This window comes from Acanthaster planci, linkage group LG14 (genome assembly GCF_054643075.1).
Source record: "Acanthaster planci isolate LZ-2023a linkage group LG14, COTS_SCS, whole genome shotgun sequence".
NCBI lineage: Eukaryota > Metazoa > Echinodermata > Asteroidea > Valvatida > Acanthasteridae > Acanthaster > Acanthaster planci.
In genome coordinates this window covers 11,591,916-11,605,348 of record NC_141790.1, presented here as the reverse complement: position 1 = coordinate 11,605,348, position 13,433 = coordinate 11,591,916, and the positions used below count along the sequence as shown (strand labels likewise).

General features: G+C 42.2%; 1 protein-coding gene across 1 annotated transcript in view; it reads right to left on the bottom strand.

Annotated features, from left to right (window-relative positions):
- Positions 1–13,433, bottom strand: part of LOC110980968 (uncharacterized) — a 15,534-nt gene extending 2,101 nt beyond the window's left edge. The window contains exons 1-8 of the mRNA XM_022238067.2: positions 12,448–13,433; positions 5,005–5,062; positions 4,821–4,883; positions 4,473–4,580; positions 3,986–4,066; positions 2,687–2,715; positions 2,296–2,377; positions 136–251 (exon numbers count right to left, since the gene is read on the bottom strand). Of these exons, the coding sequence (XP_022093759.2) occupies positions 136–251; positions 2,296–2,377; positions 2,687–2,715; positions 3,986–4,066; positions 4,473–4,580; positions 4,821–4,883; positions 5,005–5,062; positions 12,448–12,780 (870 nt within the window). The 5' untranslated portion in view covers positions 12,781–13,433. The remainder of the gene's footprint in view (positions 1–135; positions 252–2,295; positions 2,378–2,686; positions 2,716–3,985; positions 4,067–4,472; positions 4,581–4,820; positions 4,884–5,004; positions 5,063–12,447) is intronic.

The following is a 13,433-nucleotide window of genomic DNA, read 5'->3' as shown; positions in this document are numbered from 1 at the left end:
TCCAATTTGCCCAATTCCGCGAAAATTCGAGAATGAAGGGACATCGTCGTTGTTGAAACGTATTTCGTTTTGCCAGTGAGTTTTATTGACCAGAATTCCAATGTCGATTTTTTAATTTACATGAGCAACACATACACTGCTGTAGATGAAATACTGCCCTCTTTCGGTCACCGTCACGTTGCCGTCAGACTCCAACGCAAAGCCGCCGGAATTGGTTGAGATTGTCCAATCACGGAGTAGACCTTGGAAACCTTTCAGGAGAAGGAAAAAAATCGCGAAGTTGTTATGGTTTTGATAATGTGTTATTCGCTCAGACTGCTTGCTTAAGTCCAGCTTGTCAGATTAATGGATGTGTGATCTGTCTTTCCTGAATATTTGCACCGATATTGTCTTGGGTGCAGTGATTGCCATTAATTGTACTCGGTCTTACGAAACGATATTTCTTGGCGTTTTGTTGAAATTTGAAGTGTCAGTGGGCCTAACAAGCCATACTTCTTGTTGGGCGAGATAAGCCTTTCACTCTGTGTAAGCGACGTGTCGGCTGTTTTCGTCTGGAGGCTTTTACTTCAGAAAGGAATTCAACGTCACATCATATTAGCCACTTGAATGTCATAGAGATGATATAGCTTATTGAACTGCAGTCTAATGCCGAAGCAGTCTGAAGGTTATTTTATCGTCTTGTCTTATTTCCCACCGTGTGATGAACAGTAAGCCGTTTCTGCAATGCAAACTCATATTTATCACAGTTTAAGCGAGCCCTTGGGAAGTCTTTGTTTGAAACAAAATTCGTTGACACTCCACGAAGGTTGGGTTTTTTAGTCATAGCTTTTTACTTTATAGCAACGGTCATTTTTGAGGATTTAGAGTTATTGTTAAAATATGCATGTATTGGACGTTACTGGCAAACTTTCCCAACTTCTGTCCAGATCACAAGAAAATGTTTTTACATTTCTGAATGTCCAGTTTGAGACTGTTTACAAATTGTCGAAAAAATTCGCTAATTTTGTGAAATTAATTCCAAGTGTAAATGACGTAGACCTCCAAGGGCTGACAGTGTACAGCAGCACCGCCTTTGCGAAATCATCTTGGCTCTAATTTTGTTCTTCAGTTCACGATCCGAGTCACCGGAAAATTTTGGACCTTGGTAATTTTTGTAATTGACCCTGGAAACAGCCAAGCTAAATGACGAGCCCAACTGAGGGTAACCTGTCTCCATTAGTCTGCGGTGTACTGTGGCATACACTTTGCAACCAACAGCCGAAGTACCGGGGCAGAGGCTCCGACAAATACCGGTCGCAGGTGTGTCTGTCCTTCGGCACGCCATTGGGACAGCGTCAAAAGCAATCAGGTCCTTTGAAGGCGTGAAATTATTGATGTTCCTCGAAGGTGATATGAAAATCAGAACTTCCCAATCAAGTGGAGTGCTTTTAATTCCTCCGTTCTTTGGATGCTATAGTTCGGCCATGAGATGTTATCGTGATTCGATTGCAGCCTTTTTTCTGTGAGCAATAAATAATACGGGAGAGCGTAACCGATTGCGTAGATGATGCCTCATGTCAAATAAGAATACGTCAAATTCAAAACCCCAGCCGACCTTGTTTATGCGAGGAGGTAGTGGAAATGCCAATTTACACACGCAAGCAGTAACAAAAAGTGGTTACGAAAAGTTCTACGCCCTGTAATATTCTGTGTTTAAGGCCCATTCATAACACACACGCCGGGAAACCGGAAAGCGGTATCTGAAAGCGGAACTATTGGGCGATATGTTACGTTCACATATATAGGGCAGAAACCGGATTGGTGTATATGCAATACACTACTTCCACAACAATGCCATAGTAGCTAGACAGTTACCCCATACCCAACCAGAACGCTGATTGGTGAGATTGAACGCACAGTCTCAGGGCGGTATCTTTGACAAAAAATCGCCCTGGTTTCTATACGCAGTGGTTTATCGAGCGACCGCACGGTTCGTCCGCTCTGACTATATACAATCTAATAGGAAATCATGTGCGGTTTTGACCGCGCGGATTCATTGTGGCATATGTGTAATCAGGCCTTTACCAGAAAACAACATCCTTGACACACACCCAGGTTTAATTAAGGCCTTTGTTCGTCGGGGACACTATTCTCCTGGCCTCGTTTTTTCTTAAACTTTTACAACTTCTGTCTTTCGTTTAAACACTGGAGACAGCTTGCCAATTCTGTCCCTGTCTGCGTGCTCAATTGGAACCATGAGAAAATGAGCATACTCCGGAGCCACCCCTGATAGCAACGAGTTGATGAAGGACATACCAAGGCGCCTCATCCCAGATACTTGATCTGACGGTATGCCTTGAAGGTGTATGGCGCGTGCAAACACGACATGACGATTGATCTGGAAATAAATCAGACGGACTGATGATTTTTCAGGAAATTGATTTGAAGATTTTTCATTAACTATCCACCGTATGGTGTAACTTCACTGATATTGCTAACTTTAATAATGAAATCTACGTGGAAAAATCAAGACGCTAGAGGTTTCTTGTTGCTTTAAATACATGCCACGCCTAGTGCAGTAAATTTGCCCGGCATATTTTTGACCAGCATCCAATCCCTATGATTTGTTTTGATAGTAAATCGAAACGGCTTGCTGCCATGTGATATCAAATTGCGTAGTTCATGTAAATTTCAATAATTTTCGTACCTGTAAGGAGTCCAAGCCTTCCACCGTACCTATATAGACACATTATTCCAAAACAAAAGTAAATTTCAAAAATATTATTTGATTACCAGTTGTCGTGTAAATCTGGTTTGTTGAGGACTGGGACTAAAGACTGTAGATATTTTGCGAGATGCGAAAACCACAGTACTATTTCATCTCGTGTATGTTGAGATTTTTTCAAAGTTGCTTATTGTCTAACGAATGAGATTTTTAGGCACATGCAGTATTCAAACATCGAAATGAATAAACCTATAGTATAATGACGTCACACTTGGTTGAAATGTCAGCTTTCCATCGGCAGTGAGGTGGGACGCGATTCATCGAGCCTCCATACAAAAGTGCATAATGAATATACATGACGTCATTATGTGTCAGGGTATTGGCACTGCCAAGCAGTTGCAAACCTACTGGAACGAGAACAGCTCACATTGCACGAAGTGATAACATCTGGAAGTTATACATAAGTCATCACAGAGCTGAACCAGATCGACTCAATGTCTTTTGTAAAGCATTTGTAAGTACATGTAATATTTTGCTGCCAAGCCTGAACCATCCCCAATCATGTGGAACCTCCAACATCACCTTATTCATAAAAGCTATTGAATGGTATACAGAGGAAGATGATGCACAAATAACCGTATGCAATGATGTATTGCACTGAACTAAAACCATACATGTACCTATTTACAATTCCATTAATTCCATGTTATGCATAACATGCATTTGGTGGAATTACAGTGACATTTATAGAGTTAAATACAAAGAGCAAACAACACGATCCAGTGGCAAGCTACATGTAACCTGCCCACATTCGATGTGGTTGAGAGGATGGGCAGTGGGCCTCCGGGAAAATGTACCAGATCCATTTCACGAAGCCTAGGGTTCCGTTTAAATATGGAGGCGACCGGAACATGAGTTGTCATAGTAACGGCTGACAGGAAGCCCCGTTCACGTGCGTTTAGGGAGATCGTAAAAGAAGTCAGGTGCGTGAGCACATTGATGTCTGCGATGATAATAATAGCGTATATGGGATATTGGGGTGCTTCGAGGGAAAACGGGAGTAGGGGAAGATGGGTAAATCTGCGTGCGTGTCGGGCAACATTCTTCGAAAATAAGACTAATGTTTGATCGATGGTGTGGTCTGGAAAGCGAGACCTCGCTCCTGGGGGTTGTGGGGGTGCATCATGACTCAATTCAGCGGCGCTTAATGAAAAATGTTGCGTTTGTTGGTTTCGTTCTTGCATAATATGACTGTGCAGGCACAAAACGCATCACACGTACCTGTTGGTCCCCTTGGCCCGGGAGGGCCTGACACCCCAGGCTCCCCTTGGTCACCCTTCAGACCTCGACTTCCTGGAGGCCCTTTAAAAAGTAATTTCGTTAAAAAAATCCTTTATTCATATGGATTCTGTCTATTTTCCCTGCTTTTGTACCTCACAATGCGCTCGCTGCCTACTGTCTTTAAAATAGCGGACAATATAAAAAAAAATCACAAAATATACCATGGGGAACTGGAACTAACAAATGAGATTCATACTTCAAAATATATTTACAAATTCTGCAAAATTGACAAACATGGTAACCGCACTGAATAATATTTGTTGAACCAGTCCTTCAATAATACTGAGGAAGAGAATAGCAGTAAGGTTTTGGTAAGCCTAAAATGGCAACTCTGATGGAAGTGTCATCTCGGCGCTTGTATTATACAAGGGAAGGTTTGTAGACTCTTGGCGACATTTCGGTCAGTGATGTCAGTCGTCCAACTTACCCCGTTCCCCGGGCAGTCCAATGTCACCGCGTTCACCTTTCTCACCTGGCGGGCCAGGCCTGCCATCCAGACCGGGAATACCAGGAGGTCCCCGGTGGCCATCCTTGCCTTGAACGGACACCAAAAAAAAACAAATCTATATGAATTATTTCTTCGGTCTGTTCTAAAGCAGAATTTCATTTTAAAAAATCCGTATGGTAGCCAAACACCCCAACTAGACCCTCATTTTATTCAAATCCTCCCAACAAAATAGATGTGATTTTATTCCTCTCTGGCAAAAGTACACATATTCCCTGCAAGCCTTATAACACATGTACTTCACGTCTGGACGTCATGATCATGTCAAACCTGGTCGTCCATCGCGTCCAGATCTCCCTCGTTCCCCGCGAGGTCCGGGGTCACCCTTTGGCCCTGGAAACAAGAGAGGGGGGGGAAAGGTTAATGATACCTTGAAACTGCTGTAATTTCTTAATTTCAGTTGTCAAGGCCGCGAATTGAAGCGTTACCACGGAAACGAAACAGTTGTACTTACCGGCCGGGCAGTCACAATCAGCGCCGTCGAATGCTAGCAGATGACGGGATGGCATCGCCTGCGAAAAGGGAAAAAGAACCCTTTCAGTCGCTCAGCAACGTTGAAGTCTCCCCTCTCAAAATGTCCCTTCATTAATCAATCAACTTCACGGGCAAATTTTTACAAGAGATGGATCACTACACTCTGATCTTCCCTGTGAAAGTCTTGTATATTAGGACCACTTTGATTCTCAATTATATTCAATAAACCGGCGGTTTTTCTCCATTACGCCATTATATTCTGTAATGCAATGTTACAATAGAAATTTGAGTGGATATAAAAATTAAAATAGTAACCAGTGTAATAGGTTGTTTTAAATTGGATTTTAAAAAGCAATAATAGGGCATAGCGTCTTCTTCGATGTGTTGGTCATATATTATGTACTAATCTTGTATTACATTTTTGTTGCTAGAGCCCAGTCCTTGACTGTCGAGTCAGATTTCATGGACCGGCGCGTCAGTTGCTTTCTTTGTCGACGTATAGGGCGTATACTCAAAGCGAGGAGGACTGTCCTTATTTCACCATGCTCATAGCTTTCTTCCCCATGGTAATAGACATAGAAAAATACTGCACACCGCTCACCCATCGTTTTAAAAGCAAGTCGTACACCTCGACGACTCAATCAAACCATTTTCCGGTATCTCCTTATTAGTATCTCTCTGTTTTTTCTGAGGACAGATAACCTTCAAAGCGAGTCTCTCGGGCATAATCCTAGTTTACTTTTCCGACTCCGTTTATTTGCACGTGTCCCCGCGTAACAAAATACTCATCAAATTAATGGACGCAGCCGAGCGAGGCGTTTATCTTCCGCCGAGTTGGACCGGCCTTTTAATCAGATTGTACAATAGCGTCCCTGGAGGGAAATAGCCCGTATGATCCAGCAAGTGTTTCAATTGAAGGAGACAAATTAATGAAACTTTGCCGCTTAATGTTTACACACAATAATTACGTCCTGTTTTGGCTTTTTTTTAAGGATATGGTGGTCTTGTCAGACGAGAAGCTGCTGTCTACGTTTGTTCTGTTTTGTTTGATTAGATTATAAAACTTTAACGTCGAGTGAAAGCCTTTCGAAATTTTGTTCTTTCACGACAATCCCTAGAAATCGGGTATTAATGTAGCTTGCCTGGAAACATGCACGCATCAAACTGTAAAATGGTAAATGACATTGAGTTGAGCATTGAGCAGACGAATCGTTTGGAAGTTAATTAATTCTTGACCAACGTTGGACGAGACGTTGAGGAAGGATTGCGCGGCCCTTTCTGTAGACCTTTACGTGTTGGTAATGCAGTGACTGCAGAATGGGCTACATACAGAGGGCCGGCTATGGGACCCCAGCCCAAAACAAACTGCATAGTCCAACGTCAGCCACTGAATCAGCAGTGTTGCCATTTCTCCATAACCTACGTGGCAAGAATGTCACTTTGCCAGAATTTCTCTCACAGTGTGCAAAATTTATTTCGTCGAAAGCAATTTGAGAAATGTTCCCACAAACCTCTAGCTTTAACCTCGGTGCTTTCCAGTTTTACAACAGTGCCGATGAGGAACTGGACTTTCGAGAAAAAAAATCACTGCAGTTCCTCCAGAAGATGTTGAATGGTTTTTTACAAATGGTCCCAATGTCGTTAGATTTAACATTGCACGAAATGGAGCGGCTCAAGGGCTATGACTACCTTTTGACACTTTCATTCTCACCGTAACATAGATCAGACCCAAGGGGCGTTGCCCATAATATCCAAGGTAAAAAAAAATCTTAATTTCAGGATCGACTTCTACACCTGCAAATTATGCCATGGCCTGCATGCGTGCCATTGTTAATGCTACCCCTGAATACAGGCGGCAGCGTCAAGTCATTCAACCGCCTGATCTGCAGGGGTACATAACCTTGCGGATCCTGCCGGAGCTGGCAGAAAAATCATCGGGAGTAAGACTCGGCTTTGGTGTATTTCCCAGACGGATTTAACGGGCAGCACAATAATCCTTCAAAGAATACGAGGGAAAAACTCCTGACTTGGGTCTCCCCGGGAGGACTTTTCTCATTAATCTTCCGCTACATAAAAGCCGGGATCGAAGACACCACTGGGCAGTGAAAATATCCCCCAACTCACAGCCTGGAGGTTTTAGGGTGCGTTCAAGCTCGGCACACCGAGAAAAAACCTTTTTCTCCCGAAGTCAAAGACCCTACGGCCGTTTGATTCCAAGTTACAAGGGTAACAAAACAGGAGAAGGTACATTGAACAGTTGGCAAGCCGGTTTTGTTCGGTTTCCAGACCGAGCGATTACAGCCTTAATCACGTGTTAATTGTAGCTCTTGGCTAGCCACCTGCAAATAAAAACAACGCCTTGGGGGGCGTGACTAAAAGTTCGAAGTTTTCACCAAGGTTTTCCTTTATCACAAAGCTCTCACTCTGCAACCTTTTTTCTTCAGCTACAGTTGCCCAGCTTTTTTTATCCCTTGCAAAAACTGCCTGTGGCTTGTTTACCAAAATGATGCGCACGGTGAAAGAAAAAAGCTTGGCCATATATAACCCTTGCGCAGGAACTGCTTGGAAGCGGTTTGAGCTCTCGCCGCCCTATGGCTCATTGAATTGCTGCAGAAGAACTGTTTTCCACCTTTGGTGGCATAATTTTTGCCCGTAGTATGTTTACCGAAAATTATGCAAGTTGTCAACAGCAATTCAGTCAAACACGCCACAAAGTAATAGCAAAAATTTACCCGTAAGCAGTTGCCAGCGGTTTGTTTACCGAAAATGATGCGACAGACAAAGACGACTTGTCAAAATATAATTATGATTTGCCTGATGACAGGTTAGCTCAAAAGGTACTAGTTCCCTGACTTCCTTATCACAAATCTCAATGGAATGAATTACAATCTACCTGAACCTTGCGCTTTTTGGTATAAGGCAGCCTCTAGTCGCAGTGCTACTGTAGGGAACATAAAAACGTACATGTAGAAAAGAAACGATATAAGCTCTCTGAATGACGTATCAACAATGAACCAAAGCGAAGCTTCCGACAATCTGTCGCTTCTGTATTACGGAGCTATTACATGTAGGCCTACATGGGACCCATTCAATTGACTGAAAATTGCCAGTGTAGCCTCTCTCTCGTTCTCAACCCAACTTTGAAAAGGGTCCAGTTGAGAAACGTTTATTAGGCGCCAAGCTGTCAATGTTTAGCCGATTATTCATAATTCTGATCCGTCGTACTCATGGTTGTCTATAAGCTGTCACTGGCTTGCTTCAAACCTTGTACGGTACGTTTCTAACGTACATGTATGCACTACATAAATCATTATTAAAGTGTGAAATATCACGCTTGCAATGCAGAACAACATTCCGTGAAATCGAAGAATGGAATTGCGTACCATATGGCCTTAAAGGACGCAAGCTTGCATTATTTGCACGTAATATTACTATGCCCTAGCATTATGATGCGTTTTTTTTCTCGTAAGGTCAGAGCTCGCCATCAAAGCCCTCTCAATGTTGATTGAGATATGCATCAAGTGTAATCCAAAATACTTCATCTGTCATGCGATATTATGATGACAGGCATTGATATTGTTGACGAATAGTGGGTTCGATTTCAGCCTGTGTGACCAACGTGTGTGTGTCCTTGATCAAGACACTTCTATCACTGGGTAAAAGTTGAGGTCCGTTATAGCAGCATGGATTAAGACTGATGAGAACAATAATTACATAACACCTAGAGCCCCGTCAATGTACTTTAATGTGTGATCATCTTCTTACAGTAATTTTGAGCTTTATTCCTTAAGTCTGTCTACCATCATCAAATTTTATACTTAAGTCGCCAGCGAAAACAGATCAACATCACAAGACAGCTTATTTCCAAAGAAATGTACCTTCCACATGCTTAATCTTTTTCACACAAACCATTTTTTTTTACCTTGGTTACTTTTAATGGTCATCCCAATCTCCGGACGCAATCCCTCTTTAAGCGTTGATTCCAGGAATTCATGTATTTAGACTTAACCATAAGCCTAGGCATACGTTATTTCACTTCCCTCTGAATACCCACCTTTTAAATCGTGCATGCCCCTATAAACCCCTTTGCTCTAGCCTTGATGTTATTTTTGGCAGGCTCAGATATATTTCGTGCAATATCGCTACCTCTCGGATCTTTTAACAACCTCGATCACCCCATCTTGATTTCACATCATACTTCCCCACCCCCCCTCCTTCTGTCATCTCTCCGTGATTACTCCGTTCATTTTCTGTTTATCATCGCCTCGATTTTTTTTCTACGGACAGACTAGACCCACGTGTAGAAGGCCGCATTGATTTTTCAAAATTAAAAACGGGCTGAACATATCGCTACTGCAACTTCATATATAGCGTGGTAGGGTTGAATGTGTTACGTCTACGAGTGTGCGCAGACCTAAATATGTCTCAACAAGGGCTAAGGGTCATGGGCTAAAAAAATGTGGCAGAATGGAAAATATCACATACATTACACCACCGACATATCAGAATGACTCAGATTGTGAATTATGATTCTCTAGAATTATATGATCCATGCGATCCAAGTGAAAACATGTTCAACATAGAAATCTCCATTCTTTCAAAAACATGACCAGATTGGGAATCCATAACGAAACACAAGCACGGCAGGTTGGTTCAGGAAATTGAGACCGACATTTTTATTCATTGGAAAGCTGAAATGTGAAGCATGTGATATTGATGGTACGAGGAAGCATTGTCATAGCCTCAGGCATATGCTTCGTTAATTAAGGTCATTTTTCAAGGAGAATTGCATGATTAGCCAAACCACAACCGCATATCAAAAGATCAGGGTTGAAATAATGACCCAACATAGCATTGTACGTACGATTACTATTTTCCGTAAAATTATACTACGTTAAAAATTACAAGTGGCGCATTTATAACATTATCGTCGATTTTGGCGTCCATTTCAGTATATCCACTTCTATAATGCACGTTGTCTCCGGTTCCTATGGCAATTTGAGTCACAAAAGCCTCCCCATTATCTTCAAGGATTCAGGGTCGTCGCTTTTGATAATACCATGGCAGCCCACGTTTGCAAGAGCTTGTCATAATTATAACTATGCTTGTATATTATGAATAGAACGCATTATGAATACTGCAGTATCAGTATTGTGTAGTGCATACCAGTGGGATGACTGCAAGTCATTCTGTTGGAAATTACCGCAATGCAAACATGATTTGGCGGTGCGTTCCAAACATGAGTAGCATTTTAATCGTGCCATGTTGTCGTTGTTGCAGATCCTGTTCTCTCTGGCGCAAACTGATTCAGTTTGATTTGCCATAATTGTTTGGTCATTTTTTAATTTAAATAATTTTTATCCTGAACATTTCATGTTTAAGGACTCGGTGCCTAGCACCATGACTAATTCTTTCACTTGGTAATGTGACTTTATGTTCAGTGTAATTGCTATATTAAATTTTAGCATGTGTGAAAATGTCATTGCTTAATTTAACGGAGTTAAAATGCACATTTTCAATGTCTGTTAATGTCACGACATCTGACTGAAATTTTTGTCATTCCATATAATGTCAAGCTGCTATTTATTTGTGGTAATCACTTTATGTGCCTACGGCACAATGGTTCCAGCCGTCATGAACCTAAATATCGACGAAACTGTAGAGATGTGGGTACTGCGGAGTCTTATTCCGTTTGCATTATTGTTAGCAACGTTTTGAGCAAATCAACTAACTGGGATCCTGTCGACAAAAAAAACTTACGATGCCGAAAGAAAGTAGCAATAAACTCAACAAGTTGAGCTCGACGGAATTTTCGAAGCATCAGTCAATTTTACAAAAATTATTTTTCACTTTAACCTCTCTTTCTTGAATTAATTTACAGGCCCAATGAAATCGCTGAAGTGCCCCTCGGCATGTTCTAGGTATAATGCTACTTCCAATTCCCCCAGTGTGGGGCTCTGTTTTTGCCTCTGTGTGGCGATACCCACACGGTAACTTCTCGGGGGAAATGCATCGATCAACCGCTAGCTTTAATCGTCCGCTTAGTCAAACAACTCAACGGCGTGCTTAATCAGATTTTGAAGAGGAGAAAATCACGGTAGATGCGCTTCGGCCACTGGCTAAGCAAATAATCGCATTACAACAAACCTGTTCAATATCCCGAGATGATGTCTTGCCTTTGAGCGCATGGGGGTATAGTTCTTTTTTATGAGTCGGAATGTGGCCTCGAAGAGAAGTTTTCTTCGTTTTCTTATCCCGCGAGAAATAGCAGAGTACTTATTGCATTTTTTGCAGGCTCCCAAGTCACGCTTAAACACTAACATAATTTCTCCAGGGTCGTTCCTCATCAAACATTGATATTTGTTGCTGTCATGTCATGTAATTTCTTGTGAAAAAGCTACTACTGCGGCTGAACAGTCAATTTAAGACTATAGACAAGAAAATGGGTTGTCGTAAAAAAGAAATTAGAAGATGATACTAGTACCCCTGTTTAATTTAGAAGAGAAATTTACATCATACTTTCATATCAAACTAATAAAATGCAACCACAGGTTATTTTCGCTACAACCGCATGTACCTTTGAACATGTCGTTCTCGATCAATATGGCATTGATTGCTATGAAATAACAAAATGGACTGATTTCGTGACATCAAAATGTCACACAGTTCCCTCTTTTTCTCTTGTTTTTTGTTTTCGTTTATTTTGGGAGGGAACAGCGGTGACGATTATCAAGTCAGACACGTATGACATAAAAACAACTGTATGGAGCGATTACACGCTGTAGTGCCCTCTGATTGCATACATGCACTTTTCCCAGCGCGAAATGTTAATTGAAAATTGAAGTGGATTTCGTTTAAATGTCACACTTCAAGTGTGAAGCGTGAAGTGGCAATTAAAACTGAATTAATCATTTTCAGACTCGTAAACATGTTTGTGAGTTTTCAAAAAAATCGGGCAAGCCTATAAATGCCAAGGCTACCCATAAGGCCCTAAAAAATACTTCAAAAGACACACAATTGGAAATCTCCCCTTTCTTGTTGGTAGGTCGCAGCAGCTAAGCAGAAATGACTGCCTAGCAATATGTGCTGAACAAAATTCAGCTGGGTACCAGTGAGAAATAATATACAAGACATGGTTTGTTGGCTGCTAGTACTAAACACAGATTTTCTTTTCTTATCGAATTTCTGTGAATAGCAGTTACACGAATTTAGCCTCCGAAGAAAACAGTCATATTGGCGTCTCGATTGAATGATTTCAAGAAAGGCTAAAATGCCTGAAGAAATCCTCTGCAGAATAAAACTAAATTTGTCATATTCTGTGTACTTTCAAAGTGAAAGGTATTACCTGTGCATCTTTTAACATTTAGCATATATGTTAGAGGACATGTAGGTGTAGTTTTAGCAATTATGACAAAACCCATACCTCTAAACCTGGTAGATAGGTATCTTCCAATCGGGACAGCTGTTTAACTCTGTCATCAAGATTCTCGATTTCCTTCTCCTGCCAAGCTAGCCTCCGCTCCAGTTCTCTCATACGGAGCACGGAAATGCCCCCGACCAGGGCGACAAACAGGGTGAGGATGAGGGTCAGGTACGCTGTCAGGTTGCACTGGGGTCGTCTCCATCTGGTGCTGGTCTCCCTGTCGAGGCATGACCCTTTTGTCGAGTTGTGGCTTGTTTTGGAACTGTCATCCCTGAGTTCGAGTGGGGTCTCCATATAGCTTCCTACCAATGGTTTCTTTTTGCTGTTTTCCATCGTGACTGTTCACTATGCGAGGCGATCCACTGCTGCGAACATACTCTAAAGGCACTACCGGTGAAGAACTATCAAATCCCTTTGTGTCACTGCTCTACTTGGGGTCGATAAGCTCCCACAGTGGCAAGAAGTAAACAAAAGTACTCCTCGAATCACCCCACACAACTTGAAAAACCAAAGCAGCGCTCTCCAGTTGGCACAAAACAATCGAACTCCAAACCCATCCAGTCTGTGCCGCGCCAGGGCCGCGTCTGATCATGACAACAAACACTCCGAAGGTTGTGTGCCTTCGTCCAGAGCTCTCACCTCAACGGCGCACACTCACCCATACCAGGCGCGTACGTATTCATCATGCTCGGTAAATACACTCCTGAGGTTTGGAGCTTTGTAGAGCCTGGCCCGCTCACCGAGTATAGTGCACGCACCGTCCTGGACCAACTCAAGTGGAAAATCTCGCCGACGGAGGCAAAGGGGAAAAAGAGAGAGAAATCTTCTCTTAAAGCCGTACCTATAAACTGCCGGCGCTGTTACGGCGCTGACAAGACTAAAGGGGTTTGTGAAAAGCTCTTGTTGAGCGTAACGGTCCCTGCGGCACTCAAAGTGCGGGCTATAACTACTAGAATGATCGGATATTAACGAGTTGGCAACGCGCC